At 42.6% G+C, this 22,748-nt stretch overlaps 1 protein-coding gene across 1 annotated transcript in view; it reads left to right on the top strand.

The window, feature by feature from the left end:
- The first annotated feature begins 9,642 nt into the window (after nt 1-9,642).
- The window catches only part of LOC126259199 (acidic amino acid decarboxylase GADL1), a 193,181-nt gene continuing 180,075 nt past the window's right edge, over nt 9,643-22,748 (top strand). The window contains exon 1 of the mRNA XM_049955790.1: nt 9,643-9,833. Coding sequence (XP_049811747.1) covers nt 9,690-9,833 — 144 coding nt within the window. The 5' untranslated portion in view covers nt 9,643-9,689. The remainder of the gene's footprint in view (nt 9,834-22,748) is intronic.

Here is a 22,748-nt window from a genome sequence, read left to right as displayed (position 1 = left end):
TTGATGAGGTAACAAATTCTTTTGCAGAAAGGAAATCACTCCTTGTAAAACTGTAGCAAGTTTAGAGAGAAAAAAAAATGCTGGGATCTAAGAATTGAAGAAATGTGTACTGTCTTGCTTGTCTATACTGGTTTTATGTTTCCTATATTTAATTTTATGTCGCACAAAAGAGAAAGTTATTAGCTAGTATCCAATAACGAGAGCATACTTTCTGAAGAATTCTTACTCTCCGCCGGCCGATGTGGCCGAGCGGTTCTAGGCGCTTCAGTCTGGAACCGCGCGACCGCTACGGTCGTAGGCTCGAATCCTGCCTGGGGCATGGATGTTCTTAGGTTAGTTAGGTTTAAGTAGTTCTAAGTTCTAGGGGACTGATGACCTCAGATGTCAAGTCCCATAGTGCTCAGAGCCATTTGAACCAATTTCTTATTCTCCCAATCACAAATAATCCCATCCAGTATTAATTGCGAGCTTTTTTTTCTTTTTCTTTTTTTTTTTTTTTTTAAAAAAGAGAAGGGGTGATAGATGTCAAACCGGCCGACTGGGATCAGGAGAGGCGCCTCAGAACATTTTAATTTCCACTGTCCTGAATATAGGTTTGATGGCTTCCATTGCAAAATATACATGTTTGAATGAATGCCACAGAGCGAAATACAATGACATGTGATAGATAGAAGAATTCTGTTTGAGACATGAACTGCAACTTGAGAGACTTAAGACCAAACAAATGTCTTATATTTCCTCGAACATATATATTTACTACAAAAAGAACATATTTTTGAATAATCGATTTTTTTTTTTTTTTTTTTTTTTTTTTTTTTTTACGTCCTATCTCAATCGCTCAAGTGGGAGAGTTTTTGCCCCGGTTCGGAATGTATTAGATTCGGAGCTGCGCGTCCCGATAGTACCATCGACTAAAAGTTTGTCCCTGTGGCACTAATTCATGATGAATTAATCGTTCAAAGTCAAAGAAAACTATCAGCGTGGCTTTGACATTTGACCTGACCTGCTTTTTTGCTCTTGGAGAATCTTCCCGACCCATTGTGATAACTGAACCTTAGTCTTAACATAATAACTGTAGACCTACGTCTCATCACCATTTATGATTCTGTTAAGGTACATCTGTTTCTAATTTGCGTGATCCAAAAGCTCGTCACAGATTGCGAGGCGAATGTCTTTCTGGTGTTGACTCATGAGCCGAGAGACGAACTTGGCGGCAACACGATGTCTTCCAATATTCTGTGTCAGGATTTCATGACATGATCCAACTGAAATGTTACATTCTTCTGCAATCCCTATCTCTCAGACGATCAGTCTTCGATTGGCGCACACAGTTTCGTTGACGTTCTTCACATCAGCGTCGCCGGTAAACGGCGAAGGGCTTTACGAACGAGGGTCATCTTTAACTTCCGTCCAGCCATTTTTAAACGGTGTGAACCATTCCTAACACCGAGAACGGCTTAAGCACTCATCACCGTAGGCTCCCTGCATCATTTGGTGTGTCTCTGTAAAGGTTTTGCGCCAGTTACACATTAAACACAGGCGTGTGCAGGGATGCGAACCACATTGCGATCCTACACACCATTGGCACGAAATTAGAAATATTCCGGAATTTTTTGAACAGACATCACAATAATTGTGAGCATTAACGAAATTATGGGCGCATCATCATGGGCCTGACATACAAGGCTGTAAACAACGCATAAATGAATTTTTGTTACCGAATAGTTCCTGCAAAGTCGTCTGAGAAAGATTGCAGGTCGTGCCGACCGGCCGAAAGATGGCGAACACTTCTCAGCCTACCCTTCCGAACAACGAATGAACTCGCTCAGCGCTTTGGACAAAAATTGGTCACTGCGTATCGGTCATCTTATCCTGGACCCTACCTTGTGCATATTACTATGCCGTGACTTTTGTCACCTCAGCGTAGATTTTATATGGTGCACATTAAAAAAAATAATAATAAAATCTTAGCGCCCGTACTGTCACGATCACCCATGGGACTGACAGGAGATGTTGATAATCATGTTCATGAAGCAAATTTACGTGTGTGGACACTGCTTACCAACATAAGAAAGGGACAAGATACAGACCTAGTCTTATAGGTAGTAAAAGAGAAACGGCAAGGTACATCTTCCGCCAGTATTAGACAGTTTTACTTAATCAGGAATGGTGTTTTGTTCAGCAGTAATCCAGCGGAAAGTAACTGGCTGGTGTGTATCCCGGAGGAGTCCATAAAAAAGCTGATTTGGTATGCACACCTTAGTCACGCTCACTTTGGACGCTGCAAATGTTGCACTAAACTGAGAGAGTTAGTACATTTCAATGACATGGACAGACGAATAAGGAAGGTACTGAGCAAATGTGCACCTAGTCAGAAAGCGACGCTAACCGCTGTTACGTATCAGGCCCTATGTTTTCAATAGTGCCTAAGGCTTGAGAGACATCGCGGCCCCAGTTCGCTGAGGATCTTATTCCAGTCTCATGCAGGGGATATCAATAAGTATTAGTAACTGTCGAGCTGACTTCTAAATTCATGACATTTCATTTACTCCATTAAAGAACGCCACAGTCAGGTAACTGATGAGAGCGTTTGATAACCATTTTCTTCGCACAATCGGAAAGGTGAAAAGGATTTTATCAGGCAAGGGGTCGCAGTTCAGCTCTAAGTTTTGGAAAAATTTCATGACACAAAAGAAGATTAAAGACATATATAATGATACGGCTTTGCCGGCCGAAGTGGCCGTGCGGTTAAAGGCGCTGCAGTCTGGAACCGCAAGACCGCTACGGTCGCAGGTTCGAATCCTGCCTCGGGCATGGATGTTTGTGATGTCCTTAGGTTAGTTAGGTTTAACTAGTTCTAAGTTCTAGGGGACTAATGACCTCAGCAGTTGAGTCCCATAGTGCTCAGAGCCAATGATACGGCTTATTCTTGAACCTATTGGAGAGGATAATGCAAGACATTTACAAAATGTGTAGGTTATAATATCATAAGCAACACTGGAAGACTTCCAGAATGTGCTGAACAATTTACCGCGTGAAGCTAAGGGAATGGCACTCAGATTAGTTCTAATGAGTCAAGATCCTCCAGGACCGGATAAGACAGATTCTAAATTTCCCATCATCTCGGTGAAAATTCCACCAGGAGATCATACCAGAGAAGAGGAAGGAAAACCAAAAAGGACCAATTAGGTAGGTGACAATCACTGTGGAATATAAAGTTTCACTAATGTCAATATAAAGTTTCACTAATGTCGAAGAGGAGACAGTATTTAAACAGTAAATATTTTCATATATTCTGTGGTCCTTACCGAGTAAGAATAATGTCGTGGAACTGGTCATAAGTCGACCGAAAACGACGGTATTTAGTACATCAAAGCATTTAAGGAAAGAGAAGTATTGAAAAAATGAAGAGGAATACGATATCTAGTCTCCAGTCTGTCGTAAAAAGAGCCATCGGCATTATCATGAAGTGACCCTAGGGAACAGAAGAGATATATTTGAAGAGAAAGTTTTCACATGAAACAAACGCAATTTTTGGCAGAAGGTGTCAGGAAGATGATGCAGGACATACTGAGAAGCATTGGTTGTAGTTGTCCTGATAAAGAGATGCGTGTTAATTGAAGTTTAGATTTTGGAAGTAAGCCACATGCGATGTTGCACTGAGCAAGAAGCCATGATTTACTAGCAGACGAAGGAACACTGCAGTTAGGGTTTAGGGGACGTGATAGTGGAGAGGATAAAGGGTTTACGATCTATGCTGAAGGGAGGAACATAAAAAATTTTGTGGATCTACTGTCAAATAGAGAGACGGACTACGAATCATGGTAAAATATGGATTCAGGTAACATTTAAGAGTGACAAAAGATAAGGTAAACAACCACTATTTAAGGACGTAGAAAATAAAGTGAACCGATGTAGAATATATTTCGTATGTGTCGAGAGCCGAATTATTCTTGCGATCTTTTTGTTGCAGATTTGCAAACTCCAATTTTAAGAGAACCCACAACGTGAGTAGCAAGTGAGTTGAGATGATGGATAGAGGGAAGCCGTATTTTTAGAGAAAAAATACACTGACGGAAAAAATCGCAGTATTAAAATATAATTAATGTAATGAAATTTCAGGAATACATTTGTCTAGGTAACATATATAAATGCTTATATCACAGGTTAATGTAAGAGCGAGATACCCCATAGCAAATGTAAAATTTTGGTACATGAACAACCGGCATAGCTGCCATAATGTTGACTGCAAGAATCCAAACGTGCAGGCGTTCATATGAAATGGCACCCCACACTGTAACTCTAGGTGTAGGTGCAGTGTGTCTAGTGCGGCGACAGGTTGGTTGCAGGCTCAACTGGCCTTCTTCTAACCAACATACGGTCATCATGGGCACTGAGGTAGAACCAGTTTTCACCAGAAAAAACAACTGACCTCCACCCTATCCTCCAATGAGCTCTCGCTTGACACCACTCAAGTCACAAATGGCGGTGGTTTCGGGTCAGTGGAATGCAAGCTACAGGGCGTCTGGCTCAGAACTGTCCTCGAAGCAAACTGTTTGAAACAGTTCGTTGTGTTACTGTGGTTCCAACAGGTGTTAAAATTGCTGCTGCAGATGCAGCACAATGCGCCAGAGCCATACATCGATCATGATGGTCTTCACTCTTTGTAGTGCCACATGGCTGTCCAAAGTCCGGTCTTCTTACAACCGTACATTCTCGTGACCACTGCAGATCATCTTTCAGAAGCAGAAACACTCCTGCCATTTTACATTTATGTCGAGCCACTCCTTACTTGTGCTGCGATTTTTTTTCCATCATTGTAATACATAGAAGGACTGAAATAACAGAACTAGTAAGAAAACAGGTAAACGTAGTTTAGCAAGAGTAGCCCTGGAGTAAAGGATATTATACGGCAATACACGGGTAATTGAGGGAGAAATCCTGACTATCAGGATGGATCCATCCTCATCCACGTGAGGAATAGGAAGAAATTCAAGTGTATATTAAGATAAATCCTACCCTCTGCCTTACACTTCATAGTATTCTGCGGTGCAATAAACGTGCTTGTTGAAAGCAGATAACCTTCATACTCTGTGTCTCAGCAGGTGCGCTGAAGAAAAACATAATAAAAAAATTCCAAACAAAACGCTTTCACTCATTGTCCTATCGACAGACAGAAATTTTAAGTGGTGACGCGAACTGTTCGGAAAACTTAGAATGCAAAGACCACTCTGTTGTGTTTTTCAGTGCGATGAAATGAAATTAGAATGCTAAAATTATCAACGGTTGGCATTTCCAGGTTTAAAGCGACAGTCTTTATGGACATCGGGAGATTATGTATTATTGACAGCTGTCTTGTGTACACAAGGTAACAGCTGCGTCACAGTAAAGCTGACAGAAACGAACAAAAGAAGAACCTTGAATCGCCATAACAAATCAGGGAAATCAGCTGTGTCACAATGCATGTTTTCCTTATTTTCTTGTCATTTTAAAATACTAAAATGTGTGCGCGAATTATGAAGTGTCTCTTAAGCCAGTGATCGGCAGACTCACTACTGCAAAGAACGAAATATCAACAGCACAACGAATGAAATTACCTTTGAGAGGTAAATTTTTAAAATTAAACCGTGTATGCAGGTACACTATTATTTACTTAATTAGTGTACTCCTTAGCAGGCCTTTGCTAAAAATGCCCTCGCTCTGTACAGGTAATCTCCAATCAACAATTGTCATATATATATATATATATATATCGTCTGTCTCCTTTCATTCATCCTGTCCGAATGTCCAAATCATCTCAAAATACCTTTCTTAATACTCGACACTACATCATCTTTCACTCCACAATACTCCCTAAAATTAACTTAATAAAGGTTATTTGATGTTTTAAGTCTTAGTTACATTTCAAGTACCTTGTATAAAACATGATGTTACACATAATAACGATATTTTTTGTAGATAAAATTAAGCTGTAAGGTGTCCATAAAACATAAAAAGTAATGTGAAGAATGGCTTTGCATCCCCTTCAAAGTTTGTGTAAATTAGGTTTGCATGCTGTTTTTAATTTTACGCGCTATGCCAGATTTTCAGCAATCAGAGGACTTCTCAATTTACTCTTGACAAGGTTCATGTTTGAAAATGATTGTCCACATGAATATGTAGCCCTAATAAGGAAACAACAGCAAACGCTATCTCAAAAGGAATAAGAAAACCAGTCACTAGACGCACGTGTATCCGTTATTCCTCACGGTTATATTTCTTTGTCATTGTCATCGTCTGTTTCACTTATTCCGAGTCATTGAATCACTTTCCAAATAATCCCTTGTTAGTTCATTAAAACATAATTATCTCCTTCTTCCGTCATATCGCACGATTTTTTCCACATTTCACGAGAAACTGTTCCACACCCTTCAACGGAATAGATATTCTTTCAACTGCTTCAACTTAAGGTTTACTATCTTTTAGTTCAAAAAATCGATGTTTTTTAAACTTCCGTTTTTGGACCCACAAAAGTGTTTAGAATCCACCCCTGAAACGGTTTTTCCACATACGGAACAGAAATGTTTGTTATTCGCGGTTGAACAAAAAATCGACGGCATTACAATTTGGTGGAACAGATGAAGAAGGCAATTTGAGAAACGTATTTCCACAAGTGTTCTACGGATGACCACCCACGACACCAAAATTGTCCGGCTGGGGAAACTAGTTGGTGCAAGTGGCGCATTGCAGAGGCTACCGGACATCTGGACGAATATCAACACGACCAGCCGCTCTCCAAAGAAGTTCAAAAAGTGATTCATCCGATCTACGATGCACTTTTGGAGGACTAGTTATTTTACCGGTGCTTGGGAGGAAACACACAAAATTCAAACGAAAGTTTGAACGCGTGTATTTGGAAGTTAGCCCCCAAGTATTTGCATTCTGGCGTGAAGACTGTGGAGATTGCGACTTTCCTGGCAGTAAGCAGCTTCAACGAAGGGTATTCAGCAATTCTGAAGACCATGACAATTATGGACGTCACCCTGGGACTCTATTCGACGCAGTTCGGCAAGCATTCGGACGACTCACCGGATTCAAGCGGCCGAAAACCGCTTGTCACCGTCCGTACGAGCGGCTCTGGAGTAGCGCAGGATGGCCCAGATCGAGCAGAACTTCCTCTATGAGGAAGAGGAAGGACTAGTTTATGGACCCTGAATAGCAGATTGAACGTAAGTTGCATAATATTGCATTTACATGTAGTCAAAATTTCAAACTCGTGTTTCTCGAAATGACTTTTTTTTTTTTTTAATCGGTCGGTATGGTAACATCAAATCTACTGAACCGATTGGCATGATTCTTTGTTTCCGACGAAGCTAACTAAATTGTCTAGGAGCTGTACCACTTTTATTCCGATCCATCAACTATAAATATTTTTACTTGTCCGATGAAGTCGAAAAATCGATGGAAAAAACATCTTTTTTTTTTAAATGGCCGCCATTTTGTTTCCTATGGTCCAAATAACTTAAGCGTTGTACAACTCCTAAAGAATCTTATATACTTCGCTAACGCCAACTCAATTTTGGTTTCAGACGAGCCGGCTGACCTGTGACATACCGCGCGTAGTGGTCTACATCGAAATTTTGTTTCGTTCCGACGGCACTTCCGGCTTTGCTGTTCGACATTTCCGGTCGAAAAAATTCCAGTTTCTAGAGGAAATATCAATAAACATTTTGACCAAATTTGACATTGATGTCTATAACGCATCCCGAGGAAAAAATTCTCAAAGAACATGTTTTTTTCGGGCCAAAGATAGAAACCTCCCCTTAAGCACGTTAAAAATTATCTCACGCACCTTACTTCGAAGTACTATCCGCCCCCTCCCACCCCCCAATTTCGAACTTATTTTAACAATAGTGAAGCACGTGCAAGCGAAAACTGACTTCTGTCTACGGGCCACAAAGCTTCGGCACTGTGCGCTGAGTGTCCGCCCTTATACACTGCTGGCCACCGTAAATGCAACACCAAGGAAGACAAGAGGTAGCACAACAAAATTTATTTTGTAGATAGCATGTTGACCAAGTATCAAATGATTACGTTTACAGACGTCTGTGACATGTGGTTCCTGCCAGAATCAGTAGCCAGAGTAGCCGCCATTGTTGGAAATCACCGCTGCCACACGTCTCGGCATTGAGTCAAAGAGACGTTGGATGTGTTCCTGGGGTAGAGCGGCCCAAGCAGCTTCCACACGTTGCCAAAGATCATCTGGTGTGGCAGCTGGGGATGTAATCTGTGTCACTCGTTGAGCAACCATGGACCACATGTTTTCTATCGGCGAAAGATCCGGAGACCGAGCCGGCCAGGGAAGCAATTCAATCTGGTTATTGACGAAGAACCTTTGGACAATGCGTGCCACGTGTGGTCGCGCATTATCCTGTTGAAATATGGCTGTGGCCGAGCCCTGAAGGTAAGGAAGGACAACTGGCTCCAGCACCTCGGATATGTAGCGCCGGCTATTTAAAGTACCGGCAATGCGTACTAGAGGCGTGCGAGAGTAATATCCAATACCGCCCCATACCATAATACCCGGTGCAAGACCAGTGTGGCGGTGCATAATGCAGCTGTCCAGCATCCTCTCTCCACGGTGTCTCCACACTCGAATCCGACCATCGTGGTGCTGCAGACAGAAGCGTGCCTCGTCAGTAAAGACAACGTCATTCCATTCTGCCGTCCACATCCGTCTGTCATCACACCATTGGCGACGGAGACGTCTGTGGTTCTGCGTCAATGGTAGACGAAGCAATGGACGTCTTGCGGACAGACCACTCTGCTGTAAACGGCGTCGAATGGTACGTGCAGACACTGGATGATGCGTTACAGACGCAATGTGCTGTGCTATGGTTCGGGATGTCACTGAGCGATCCGTCACTGCCATGGGCACAATTTGCCTATCAGCACGTGCAGTGGTGCACCGAGGTGAATGCGATCGACCACGTCGGTCCGTCGTACCCTCCTGCATCCAACAGTCACATATCCGCATTACAGTTGTTTGGTTTCGTCCAACACGACTAGCGATTTCTCTGTATGATAATCCACAATCTCGGTAAGCCACTATCCTTCCTCTGTCGAACTCGGATACTTGATCAAAAGATGTTCGCTGTTGTCTACGAGGCATAACTGATCGTCTTGTGAAACAACCACAAGGTAAACACACGTGCCGAACGTACACTCGTCGAAATCGCCAAGCCTTAAATGGCGCTATGAGGTAGCGCCACAGGCGCGCGTGATGTGCGTCTGCGCTGAAATTCTAATCAGTTGCATATCTCATCGCTGCAAACTCATGGTGTAAATTTCACCTGATTCGGATGCTTCCTTCAGGGTGTTGCATTTACGGTGGCCAGCAGTGTATTTTCTGGAAGAGCTTCACTCGTGTGGCTCGCGGGCCTCGATTTGCGGACAGATGTCTAAAGCCGACAAAATTAATTCCTTCGAGATCGATTTCAGCATTTTTCAGTTATGTTTTAGCTCCTTCTTTTCTTTGGAAGTTCCCAGTAACCGTATCGGCTTTCGAATAGCCGCCTTTCCTCTCCAATACGTGCCGCTGCTGTCGCGCAGCCGCGTGGCTCATTTGTTACCAGGGAGGCGAGTAGGGAGCAGGCAGCACGCAATGGGCCCGCCAAGGCCATTGGCCTGACAGTCGTGAAGCGGCAGGCATGGAGAACGGAAGGAGGTGGGATGAGAGCGGAGACGCTGACGCGTTCCTGGCGCGGGTTCTGCAGCTACTGCGAGAAGAGGGCGCGCTTAATCCCGGAACCGACCAGCCCGTCGTGCGCTTCAGACACCCCGCCGAGCTCCAGGTGCACACTGGCTTCTCTAACCGTCACCGGGGATTAACACCGCACGCTAAACGACGCCTTGCACTATTAACAAAAAAAGCTACAGCCTCAGACATTAAAGGCAAACTGCATGTAAAATAGATTTACCCTACCGCCTGTCAAGTCTGCTTTTAAAACTGATGTTCCCAAAATGCTAATTATGGCTTCTGCTTCTCCAGGAGCCGATACTTCAACATATATCTTTCTTGTTTTGCCTTCATCTTCCTTGCACCATCCATAATACTGCTATGCTTCAGATCAAAGGCAGGGAAATATTTACCATCCTTCCAAACTTTGATGTGTTTCAAGATCTACCAAATACAAAAAGGCAGAGTGTATTCGACAATAATCAACTTAAAGCGGAAAAAATGTAGCTGTCGCAGTGGTAAGTATCTTATCTTCCACGACGAACGTTGTAAGAGCCATTGTATAAAAAACTAGTACATAAGTAGCTCGTGCTGTTACGACTTTTATTTCTTGCAATTTTATCGTCGTTTTCGACTGAGAACAATAGATCTTCGGACTAAATACATCAACTTCAATGTTCAGATTTTGTTTTTACCGTAGGTTTTGCTGTCCATTTACACTATCGAAAAACTCATTCTCTACATTTATTTTGATGCTGCTCTAATGAAATTTAGCGCCGTTTGCTGCTGCCACCTATTGGAAAGCCGACAACAGGTAGTTTCAACAGTTGTATTTCGTTCAGGTTCGGCGGGCTGTCACAAATGACAAGCTCAACTCGGCGTCAGTACGCAGTATTAGAAATAAATACGACTACTGCGATGGGTATACGTCATGATAATGTGTTATTTTCTTTAACATACGTACTTAAACATGAACAGCTGCAACCTGCGTTTTCACCCGCTCGGTTTTTACCTAAAACCTAATGTCCAACGCTGTTCTCGTTTTCACGACGAAGAATTTCATTTCGCGTTGATTTTTTTGACACTTACGCTACCAGTATGCGTGGGCTTAGAAGAAACGTAAGCGGTATCTAGACCTTTCGTTTAGAGTGTTCTGACTTCCAGATGAAATTTCCTTGTCCTGAAAGACGATTACAGTTCGCAATTCTGAAAGACTGATTAGTCATTTGCATCGCAGAATTATTCTTCCAGTCCTACTATCGAAATATTTTGTTGTGTTATTGGAGTTACTAGGATGGTTAACGAACTTTGCTCGAGCGTTTTCACTTCAGTTTTACAGTGTACAGTCTGAAAAAAGACCCCCGAAGAGAGTAACGCGTTTCGTATCAGTGACTTGCAGTTTTACGATAAGTTTAAGCACTTGGTTATCGTTTGTTGTAATACATCCAGCACACTGCAGCGGAAACAGTTTCACGCACTATCATTATTCGATGTCAAGCATTAGATATCATGTGGTATCACTCCATGAATGGGCATCATAGCGGATTTGAACTTGGTGTCTTTCTCCTAAGGCGGATGATAGTTTCTGGGCGTTGTTCACAAGTAGTAATAAATTACATGTATACCTACGAACAACACCCAAAATCTACCAGTTATTGTAGAAGAAAAATCGGCCTTGTGAACCTGCGATGTATTCAGTACCACGAATTTCGAGCTGATTTTTGGAATTCTAATATGTGTTTTTGTTCCGGCAACCGGGGCAGTATAGCGCAGGCTATTGATTGACGGAGCCGCTACCTTATAGCAGGCTGACGTGTCTCTTCTCGGGCGTATCTATTCTTTCCTCCTTGTCACAGGGAGGAGTCAAAATGTTCTTCATGTCAACCCAGAGACTCTACTCTGGCCCCTTGCATTACGTGCTAATTTTGCATAATACAGAGAAACATAAAGGCTTAAGCATTCTCATTTATGGCAATGTCATTCTCTTACTCAGTGACATAACAACTCAACAAATTGTAAGCATTAAAATCAATCGCAGCAATAAGTCTGCAAAGCGTGATCCGCCGCTTGATTTTCGCGCTTACATATTCGATAATTGCTAGAGGGAGATCAGCACTTTGCTTCCCGTAGGTTGACTTTGAACTGCCCAGGATGTGACTGAAGTACTTTACTATACCGATTTATTCATACGTGTCTGCACTATGCATCCTGTTTAAGATTTATGTTTTGACTGAGTAACTTTAACTCTTACTGAATTAGAACACCTCTCATTGTTCTCTTGGTGGAATTCTTAGATAATGAGACAGAAGTGTAACTAGCTTTTGGATGACTCAGATGAATGTTCCAGTGTAGTTTGTGTTGTTATAAGTGCACACTTTGCTATTTAAAAAATACCGGTGGTTCATCATCTGTGTCACATTCACATAGTTCTTCACAGCCTGCACAGAGTTCTGCCACCAGGTTTCGAACTACGCACTTCTTTCCGGATTGAGCACCAGCTCTCCATCTTGTGTTAACGCAGTATCAGACGGAAAATCTTATCATATTACCTACTCATACATCAGTCTTTCTCTGAGACTCACTTCTTCGAAATATTTCTAAGACTTCTCTGCATTTTCTACTGAATAAATGCTTGTAGAAAAGATCCAAATTTCTTTTTCTACCGGAATCTAGAATTCTGATCTTCCGGCATCCTGAGTCATAAGTGAAGGAAGTAATAAAAATCTGTTAGAAGATATACACCCAGTGTCCTCATAGGTGTTCATCTGGGTTGAAGATTCCCTTCTGTTGTGTAGTCTTGTATTTCGCCACTGTTGTAGGCGGTTACAGAGAAGTGTTTGACAAATGCAGCATGCATCTAGTATTGCAGGTATCTGGATTAATAGCAATAGACGTATGTACGTAAAGCCAACATTTATAGTTAAGATATTATATGGATAAACAATTATTGTAAGAAAAATGTGATTAATATGCGTATTGAATTTCTGAACGTAAGTTGTGATGAAGCTAATACTATTAAGTGCCATTATGAGATGTTATCGTGATAGCTTAGTGGCTATAAAAGTGAATTTTGTACTCTCTGCGTCCTGATGTCTCTCGTAATTACAATGAACAATTTTGTTACTTGGTTTTTAATTCTGATGTGTGACATTTGACACAAAGATCTGCGGTCTTCTTCACCTTCACGTTGCTGCATTTACGTAAGCCTATTCTACGTTTCGCTCATTAATATTGCGTGGTTTTACCAGTGGCAAGGCATTTTCACCGCTCTTCCGTGTCCCGTTTTGGGATAAATATATCACAGCTGATAGACATTAGGATGAACACTGAAAGCCATGACCAGACAACACTAATCTCTACATTTCTGAAAACTTCAGCTTTACATTTTCTCATACCATTTTCCTTCAGGTTGATCACACTGCTAAAGATTCCGAAATCCCATACTGGATGGCAGACCATCTTGGCCAGGTTGTCCAGAGACACTTCAGGTAGGCATAATTGCTTAGAGATGCTCAGAGCGATAACCTCATTATTATTACCAGGTAAGATTACACAATGATTAGCAGGCTGGACTCGCATTCAGGAGAAAGACGGCCTGCCATCCAAATCGCTTAAAGCAAATTCTAGGACTGTTTCTTTGAAAAGAACACTTCCTACTTCCTCCTCACATCTTTGGGAACTTGTTCCACGACGCTAACACCTCGTCGTTGACCAGGAGATTAAAATTTAATGTTACTTTTTTATATTTTTTAAGGCCTCGCAGTATAATCCGAACTTTCCACACGGTGAACAGACATGTTGTCCAGGATCTTTGTTTGATGTCTTATTCGTCGACGAATCTTTGTATCACGCACAGCATCTTTTTTATGCTTCTTCAACAACGTTGCCTTACGTATCGTGTAACTGTTCTCAATAAGAATACATTATTATATCAACTGGAAAACTTATATTAAAATTTTAACGAGTTTTCGAGTCCTTTTGATTTAATCTATGTGTTGGATTATCAAAAATAAAATTAATGGTATACTATCGTACTGTACTAAGAAGTTTAATAATGCTGTTGTCGTAAAGAAACGAAAAGTTCCATTTCATACGCCCCGTCTCCCTTGTGAGAGACAAAAAAAAGTATGTTAATCATTTTCGTCAAGAGAACTGTTTGAAATGTGCTCTATAAGGGAATTCAGAGAATTTTTCCATGTGCCATGCCAGCACACGTCGGCGCGACGTGCCTCGGTTTCTAATCTTTGTTCTCTTCGTCTTCAGCATTGAAATTATCTATAGATTCTATCACAAAACCTGCCGTTGAATGCTGCCAAGATTGCATGATTTAAACATCGATATTTGCCAACAAGGTGTATGCAAGTCGTACACTGGAATAGTTTTGCTAGGTGAAGCAGAGCTTATTCCTTATATTGCCTGATGATGTAACAGTTGAAGTCCTTTTTGCTGTGAGCATTTACTGTACACTCGCAATAACATTATAAGGCTCAAAACGGGCTCAGCTGCGCATACAGCATTCAATTACTGCTTTGCCTCGGACAGTTCCAACAGTAGATTCTGGGAATCAAAAACTGAATGTAGTTGAACCACTGAGAATCCATCATAATTTGACTGCGGTTATATATATACAGGGTGAGTCACCTAACATTACCGCTGGATATATTTCGTAAACCACATCAAATACTGACGAATCGATTCTACAGACCCAACGTGAGGAGAGGGGCTAGTGTAATTGGTTAATACAAACCATAAAAAAATGCACGAAAGTATGTTTTTTAACACAAACCTACGTTTTTAAAAATGGAACCCCGTTAGTTTTGTTAGCACATCTGAAGATATAAACAAATACGTAATCAGTGCCGTTGGTTGCATTGTAAAATGTGAATTACATCCGGAGATATTGTAACCTAAAGTTGACGCTTGAGTACCACTCCTCCGCTGTTCGATCGTGTGTATCGGAGAGCACCGAATTACGTAGGGATCCAAAGGGAACGGTGATGGACCTTAGGTACAGAAGAGACTAGAACAGCACATTACGTCCACATGCTAACACCTTTTTATTGGTCTTTTTCACTGACGCACATGTACATTACCATGATGGGTGAGATACACGTACACACGTGGTTTCCGTTTTCAATTACGGAGTGGAATAGCGTGTGTCCCGACATGTCAGGCCAATAGATGTTCAATGTGGTGGCCATCATTTGCTGCACACAATTGCAATCTCTGGCGTAATGAATGTCGTACACGCCGCAATACATCTGGTGTAATGTCGCCGCAGGCTGCCACAATACGTTGTTTCATATCCTCTGGGGTTATAGGCACATCACGGTACACATTCTCCTTTTACGTACCCCACAGAAAGAAGTCCAGAGGTGTAAGATCAGGAGAACGGGCTGGCCAATTTATGCGTCCTCCACGTCCTATGAAACGCCCGTCGAACATCCTGTCAAGAGTCAGCCTAGTGTTTCACCCCTCATGGTAATGTACATGTGCGTCAGTGAAAAAGACCAATAAAAAGGTGTTAGCATGTGGACGTAATGTGCTGTTCCAGTCTCTTCTGTACCTAAGGTCCATCACTGTTCCCTTTGGATCCCTACGTAATTCGGTGCTCTCCGATACACACGATCGAACAGCGAAGGAGTGGTACTCAAGCGCCAACTTTAGGTTACAATATCTCCGGATGTAATTAACATTTTACAATGCAACAAACGGCACTGATTACGTATTTGTTTATATGTTCAGATGTGCTAACAAAACTAACGGGGTTCCATTTAAAAAAACGTAGGTTTGTGTTAAAAAAACATACTTCCGTGCATTTTTTTATGGTTTGTATTAACCAATTACACTAGCCCCTCTCCTCACGTTGGGTCTGTGGAATCGATTCGTCAGTATTTGATGTGGTTTACGAAATATATCCAGCGGTAACGTTAGGTGACTCACCCTGTATATAATTTTCATCAAGTGATAATACAAATCTTTAAAGTATAGATTTAAGTTAAGAGATGTTAACTAGTTTTCTCAGAATGTGAACCTGAGAAATTCGATGGAATAGATTATTTAAAAGCCACTCGTATACGTGTGATTCCCGGAAACCCCTCTTGGCTGTAAAGAGCCAGTCGCATGGGCACCTCGCTCCCCAGACTTGACACCTCTGGAGTTCTTTCTCTGGAATTTCATTAAAGACCATGTGTATGTTGTTTCCCTGCCAAACAAGTTAACTGACCTGGAAAATCGAATCTACGCTGCCGTTGCACAATTTATGCCTGATTTGCTGTAACGAGTGTGGGAAGAAATTGACTACCAGTGCGATATTCAAAAAGATTTCGGGCTTGCAGCCGGTCGTCGTTAGCTTCCATCCACGATATTTCGACTGGACAACTGTCAGCCATCCTCAGGTGAGCCATCGAAGACTGACGAAGACACCCTCCGTTCCGCAATATATAGCGTGCAGCGAGTATTCCGCGAATGCGTCAAAATCATACTGACAGACGAACCACACTGCCCGCCAGCAGCGCCCTCGCTGGTGGAACTGCAGAACTCAGCTGTCTTCGGCGTCTTCGTCACACTCGTTACAGCAAATTAGGCATAAATTGTGCAACGGCAGCGTAGATTCGATTTTCCAGGTCAGTTAACTTGTTTGGCAGGGAAGCAACATACACATGGTCTTTAATGAAATTCCAGAGAAAGAACTCCAGAGGTGTCAAGTCTGGGGAGCGAGGTATCCATCCGAATGGCTCTTCACAGAAAAGAGGGGTTTCCGGGAATAACACGTATACGAGTGGCTCTTAAATAATCTATTCCATCGAATTTCTCAGGTTCACATTCTGAGAAAACTAGTTAACATCTCTTAACTTAAATATATACTTTGATGCCGCGGAACGGAGGGCGTCTTCGTCAGTCTTCGATGGCTCACCTGAGGATGATGCCGCGGCCATCGGAGTACTCTGACGTCTTTGCCTGGAGCAGATCTTAGAGATGACGGGGTTCCACGCATTATCTAGCTGGTAGCCATTCAGAAGGATGTAGGTTGCAGTAGGTACTGGGAGATGAAGAAGCTTGCACAGGATAGAGTAGCATGGAGAGCTGCATCAAACCAGTCTCAGGACTGAAGACCACAACAACAACAGCCATTGTCACGGTTCATAAGATTGTCTGTCATGCGAATTTCCACTGATTCTTTTATGACGGAGTCCCAAAAGGATGTTGCTGTGGCCAAAATTGTTGTCTTGTCATACTCCATTGAGTGTCCAGTGGAAATGCAGTGCTCAGCAATTGCAGACTTGCTAGGTCGCAAAAGGCGAGTACAGCGCTGACGTTCAGTGCAACGTTCTGCTACTGTTCGCAATGTTTGTCCTATATGTGACATGCCACACTGACAAGGTATTTTATAAATTCCCGCCTTCCGCAATACCAGATCGTCTTTCACTGATCCCAGCAGGTCGGAAATCTTCGATAGTGGACGGAAAATCACTTTCACTTCGAAACCGTGGAGGATTCTTGCAATTTTGAAGGAAATGTTTCCAACAAAGGGAAGAAAAGCCAAAGATTTAGTAGGCGTGCTCTCTTCTTTCTCCACTCCCTGTTTCTTTGGCTTAATTGCAAGTGCCTTGCTAATTTGCCGGGTAGAATACCCATTCTCTTTGAAAACCCTCTTCAGGTGGGCAAGCTCTTCAGGCAAACTATCTGCATCTGTCATTACATGAGCTCTGTGTACAAGTGTTTTAAGTACACTAATTGTTTGCGATGGGTGATGGCAGCTGGACGAATTTAAATACAAATCAGGATGTGTGGGCTTTCGATAAACTGAATGCCCCAGAGAGCCATCACTCTTCCGTCTAACTAGCACATCCAAGAAAGGGAGGCAACCATTTTTCTCTAATGCCATGGTAAACCAAATGTTCCCATGAATGGAGTTCAGGTGATCTAAAAACTCCATTAATTTATCTTCTCCATGAGTCCACACTACGAAAGTGTCATCCACGTACCTCCAAAAAACAGTTGGTTTGAGGGCTGCTGATTCAAGTGCTCTCTCTTCAGAATCCTCCATAAAAAGGTTGGCCACAAAGAGAGACAAGGGGCTACCCATGGCGACGCCGTCAATCTGTTCAAAATATCCTTTGTTGAACATAAAATATGTTGAGGAGAGAGCGTGGCGAAATAAAGCAGTGATTCCCACCTGAAACTTATTGTCAATCAATGCCAAGGAGTCTGCGAGGGGTACCTTTGTAAAAAGAGACACCACGTCAAAACTAACTAAAAGATCAGAAGTACTTAGGCGGAGAGCCCCCAGTCTGTTGATAAAATCGGCCGAGTTACGTATGTGATGTGGACATTTGCCCACAAATTGCCTCAGCAAGGATGCAAGATGTTTGGCTAAATCGTAAGTGGGGGCCCCAATATTGCTCACTATTGGCCGTAAGGGTAGTTCGTCCTATCGCCGACCCCTCTCCAGGACGACAACGCGACATCAGCGGCCCCTATGCGAAGAGGACTTAAGCGCCGCGCCCGACTGGTCGCGGCCCGGTTCTACAGAAGCTTCGAGACGTGAATAGAAGCGTCAGCTGTATTACATCACTTGTATCAGAAATGTTATACTGAAGAAGCTTGTTAATTTCGAATGTCGCCCTTTTTCTTGTGATACACGTATGTAATTCTAAAAGTTAAGTATTGTCTTTTACTTTCCGTAATAAAACTCATTAATACGATTTGTTTGAATGTTGTCTAGTGACTCGAGAAAGCAAATTTCCTACACTCCCCATTTATGACGACTAGGCAGTATTTAACAGTTAAGAGCAACAGCGTTATTTTTACTCACTTCTTTGAGTCAGTGTGGATTTTTAGCTGACGATTAATGCGAAACTTGACTTGCTCATGGTTGGTTAGCGATGCTTCTTCGTTAAACAAAATTTTGCATAGATATATACCACATAAATTTGCACTTTTCGTAAATAACATTGAGAGAACTGTAACCAATTTTGGAAATCGTTGTCATGAAGCTGTAGATGCAGTGAAATGAGATGCAATCTAGTGTTTGCAGAACACTTTTTTGGGTGATCCCTCCCGCACTTCTGAGAGCCCTCTTTGTGACATTTGCATTGTGTGTTACAAAATGGCTCTGAGCACTATGGGAGTTAACATCTGAGATCATCACTCCCCTAGAACTTAGAACTACTTAAACCTAACTAACCTAAGAACATCACACACACCCATGCCCGAGGCAGGATTCGAACCTGCGACTGTAGCGATCACTCGGTTCCAGACTGAAGCGCCAGAACCGCTCGGCCACACTGGCCGGCTGTGTGTTACTGCTACTGAAATATTAGTTTCTTTTCTTTCATAAGTTGCTCTTGACGTATTTTATTTTCCATAATTGCAGTTTCTAGAACTTTTTGTAATGTTTCTAAAGGCGTATTATGAGTGCTTGGCACGATCTGAATACTTTCCGGCATATGATGGTACAGCTGCACTAATAGTTGGGCGGCATTCGCTATAAACGATATTCACAGTATCGTATACATTGTGAACGTCTCAATAGCTTTGCGGGTAAGCTATACGATTGCTACAGCAGCTGAACATACACCGATCATCCAGAACATTATCACCATCTACATAATAACCGGTATGTCCACCTTTGGCACACGTAACAGCAGCGACGGGTCAATGGATGGAGGTAGTGAGACCTTGGTAGGTCGCTGGAGGGAGTCGGCACCACATCTGCACACACAAGCCACATAATTCTCGTAAATTCCGGGGAGAGAGGCGATGAACTCTGACGCTAAGTTCAATCACATCCCAGACTATCGGCGAGTTGGGGTGCCAGCACATCAATTGTAACACTCCACTGTTCTTCGAAGCATCCATCACACTCCTGGCCTTGAGACAGGGCGCGTTATCTTATTGAAAAATGTCACTGCCATGACGAAACATGATCGTCAGGAAGGGGTTGTGCAACCAGTGTACGATACTCCTTGAACGTAAAGGTATATAATGGCGTGTGACGAGGGCCTCCCGTCGGGTAGACCGCTCGCCTGGTGCAAGTGTTCCGATTTGACGCCACTTCGGCGACTTGCGCGTCGATGGGGATGAAATCATGATGGTGCCTTGCACGAGCTCCACTTGACCCATCGAAGTCCTGGTAATTGTTCCCCAGAGCGTAATAGAATTGCCGCCAGCTTATCTCCTTCCCACAGTACAGGTATCAAGGAGCTGTTACCTGGAAGCCCAACCCCACAACGTCTGGACGTGCTTTCACCATGGTTTCGCCACGTGTTGAAGACACTCACCACAGCACTCCTCGAACGTCCAACAGGTTTTGCAGTTTCCGAAATGTTCGTGCCGAGGCTTCGGACCATCGCAATCTGCTCTCAGTCAAACTCAGATAGATCGCGCGCCTTCCCCACTCTATACACGGACAGCACACTCACTGATACAACATCCACATGCGTGTGTCTGGCTAGCAGGGGTTTATGTCGATGGTAGGTCGGTGGTCATAATGTTCTGGCTGGTAAGTATAGGCTGATGGGCTTCAAACGCACAGACAAACACAAGAATTATGCTAGAATTACGTGTTTGGTTACATTCACTATAATAGGGCATACGTTTGTAGAATCACTTCTTCTGATTGCGGGACAGTGTTCTGCGACGCTGTTATCTTGATACTGTTTAATCAAGTCCCACACATATTACGTCGATGAAATTTTCTTAGAAGCTTCTTTCAAATGGCATAGAAAAAAGTATATAGTTCTAACAGAAAAAAAAAAAAAACTCGTTGTCGTATCTCGGCGACTATAAACGATAAAAGTTACTGTCAATGTCAGGAAATTCACCACAATGTTCCCTGAACTTGTCGAAAACCGCACCTCGGTGTATTTATTCATTATGGATATATTAGTGGTGGCGTGTTGTAGCTGCCACACCCCGTATATTGTAAACAGTAACGGCCCTATCAAATTCCTTGGGATATTCGTTAAATTACCTTTCAAATTGTCAGAGTGTTCCATTAAGGGTCACGCCTTCAATTCTATCTGCAACTAAGTTCTGAATCGAATCACAAATATGCACCGATCCTTGGGAAACCCATATTTTTTGCACTAAATGACAGTGCGGAGCGGTACTGAATGCCTTTCCGAAGTCGAGATTCACAGCAACAATCTGGGCGCCGTTGTCCACAACACGCTGGATCCCACTGACAAACACAGCGAGATCTCTGTTTACGGAATCTATGCTGATTTTTATAGACGAGATATTCGTTCTCCAAAAACGTGATAACACCTGAGCATACGAGTAAATCGACTTACATATTTCTACGTCAGACTGACGTCTGCGATGTAGGGCTGTAGGTATCTGCAAAGACTACATGGACAGTAACACAGCCAAGCTCTCTCTTCAGTATCGTGCGTAATGGTGTGCGTAGAATCGTCGCCCGCACTACCTGATGGAGTAGAAAAATATCGTGCAGCAGTGTGAATTGTCTGGCCGCACAGGATACCAATAAAACTGAGAGGGATGGCGCAGTGCAATATATTGGACTCGCACTCGGGAGGACGACGGTTCGAGTACCCACCTGCCCATACACACATGGGTTTACCGTGGTTTGCCAAGATCGATTTAGGCAAAGCGATGCTTCCTTCGGAAAGCACACGCAACAATTCCTTTCCCAATCCGAACTTCTGCTTCGTCTTTTAAAGTCCTCATCGTCACCGCGATGTTAAATCCTTATCGTACCATTCCTTCTTCTCTAAAATCAAAGCCAGCAGAAACATCAGAACGACAGAAAAATTTTAATCTTTTTCTCCTTAACTGTGCACTTGAAATCTGCTATAACACCGTGGCTAGCAACGCAACCCTTAAGCAGGCGCGTGACACTTTGTACACATCTAAAGAATAGCTGCCTTTCTGTTATCTGGATTAACATGTATGAGTAAAATCACAGTTTAATTTTAGTTTAAAATAAACTTCCGTTATACGGTCTAATCCGCTGTTTCATTGAACAATAATAAAATAAACTTCCGTTACATAACTACGTCGCCGTGTACAAGTGTCACTTCATAGTAATGACCCACTCGACGCATTAAATATCGCAATTGTATCAGATCCCAGCCGACCGCTTATTCGATTTCTAATTATCTTGTAGACAACTGGCTCATTGTAGGATTCAGCCGCTAGCTCTGAATCTGGGTCATTTTCTTATAACGATGCTAAAGTTTTCTTCATTTAGCTCTTCTTTTATTGTATATTACTGTTGCTCACTTGGATGTATGGTAGCACAGCTTAGCACTGTGTTAGCTGAAGCAATAATGAGTGAATATGTACGAGTACGCAGTTGTAAAACAGCAATGGAACGGTACAAGACAATGATATTTGTGGACGGTGCACTATATACACATGAGCATCCACTTGAGGAAATGTTCCGCTGCTGATGAAGAGTAGTCTTAGGCGGCGTTGAAGACAGAAGCAACAGAGACAAGCTCACGCTAGCCCTTGCTAGGTGTGTCACTCCTTTCAATTGTTTTTACCTGTGTTTTGTCGATAACGATAATAGCAAAATACTGGTTACATATTTTTATGTTGTCGGATCAAGTACAAGTAGCTCACGCGTTTAATTCTGACTACCTTGATAATGATGTTTTAATAAGAATGTAATTTGATGAAACACGGTCACCGCCGTCAGTTGTAAAAATGTTCCATAGTTAATAACTGGTCATTAGGATTCGAATTGTATCTTTCTTGGGCAAGGGTCGGGGGTATTCGAGACCCTGTGAATGGCTATGTAATGGGAGGGGAGACCTTGTTTCGCCGGAGGAGTCGATACGGAAGGAGCCGTTGCAACAAATATAGTAACGGTTCAGATAGAACAGGCTGGGGTATGCCTTAAGCCGTCCAGCGCACATTCATGTCTGATTTCTCCTTGAGCGGTATCAACAGGTTTTTCTTTCTTATCTCCTTACTCTGGAACAGCTTCTCAGGGACTGGCATTGAACTTCGAATGGAAAAGTACTGGATACTACTGCAACAGGACGCACAGAAG

Source organism: Schistocerca nitens, chromosome 5 (genome assembly GCF_023898315.1).
Source record: "Schistocerca nitens isolate TAMUIC-IGC-003100 chromosome 5, iqSchNite1.1, whole genome shotgun sequence".
Lineage (NCBI taxonomy): Eukaryota > Metazoa > Arthropoda > Insecta > Orthoptera > Acrididae > Schistocerca > Schistocerca nitens.
Note: the sequence above shows the minus strand (reverse complement) of the source record. Positions and strands in the feature narration are given on the sequence as shown.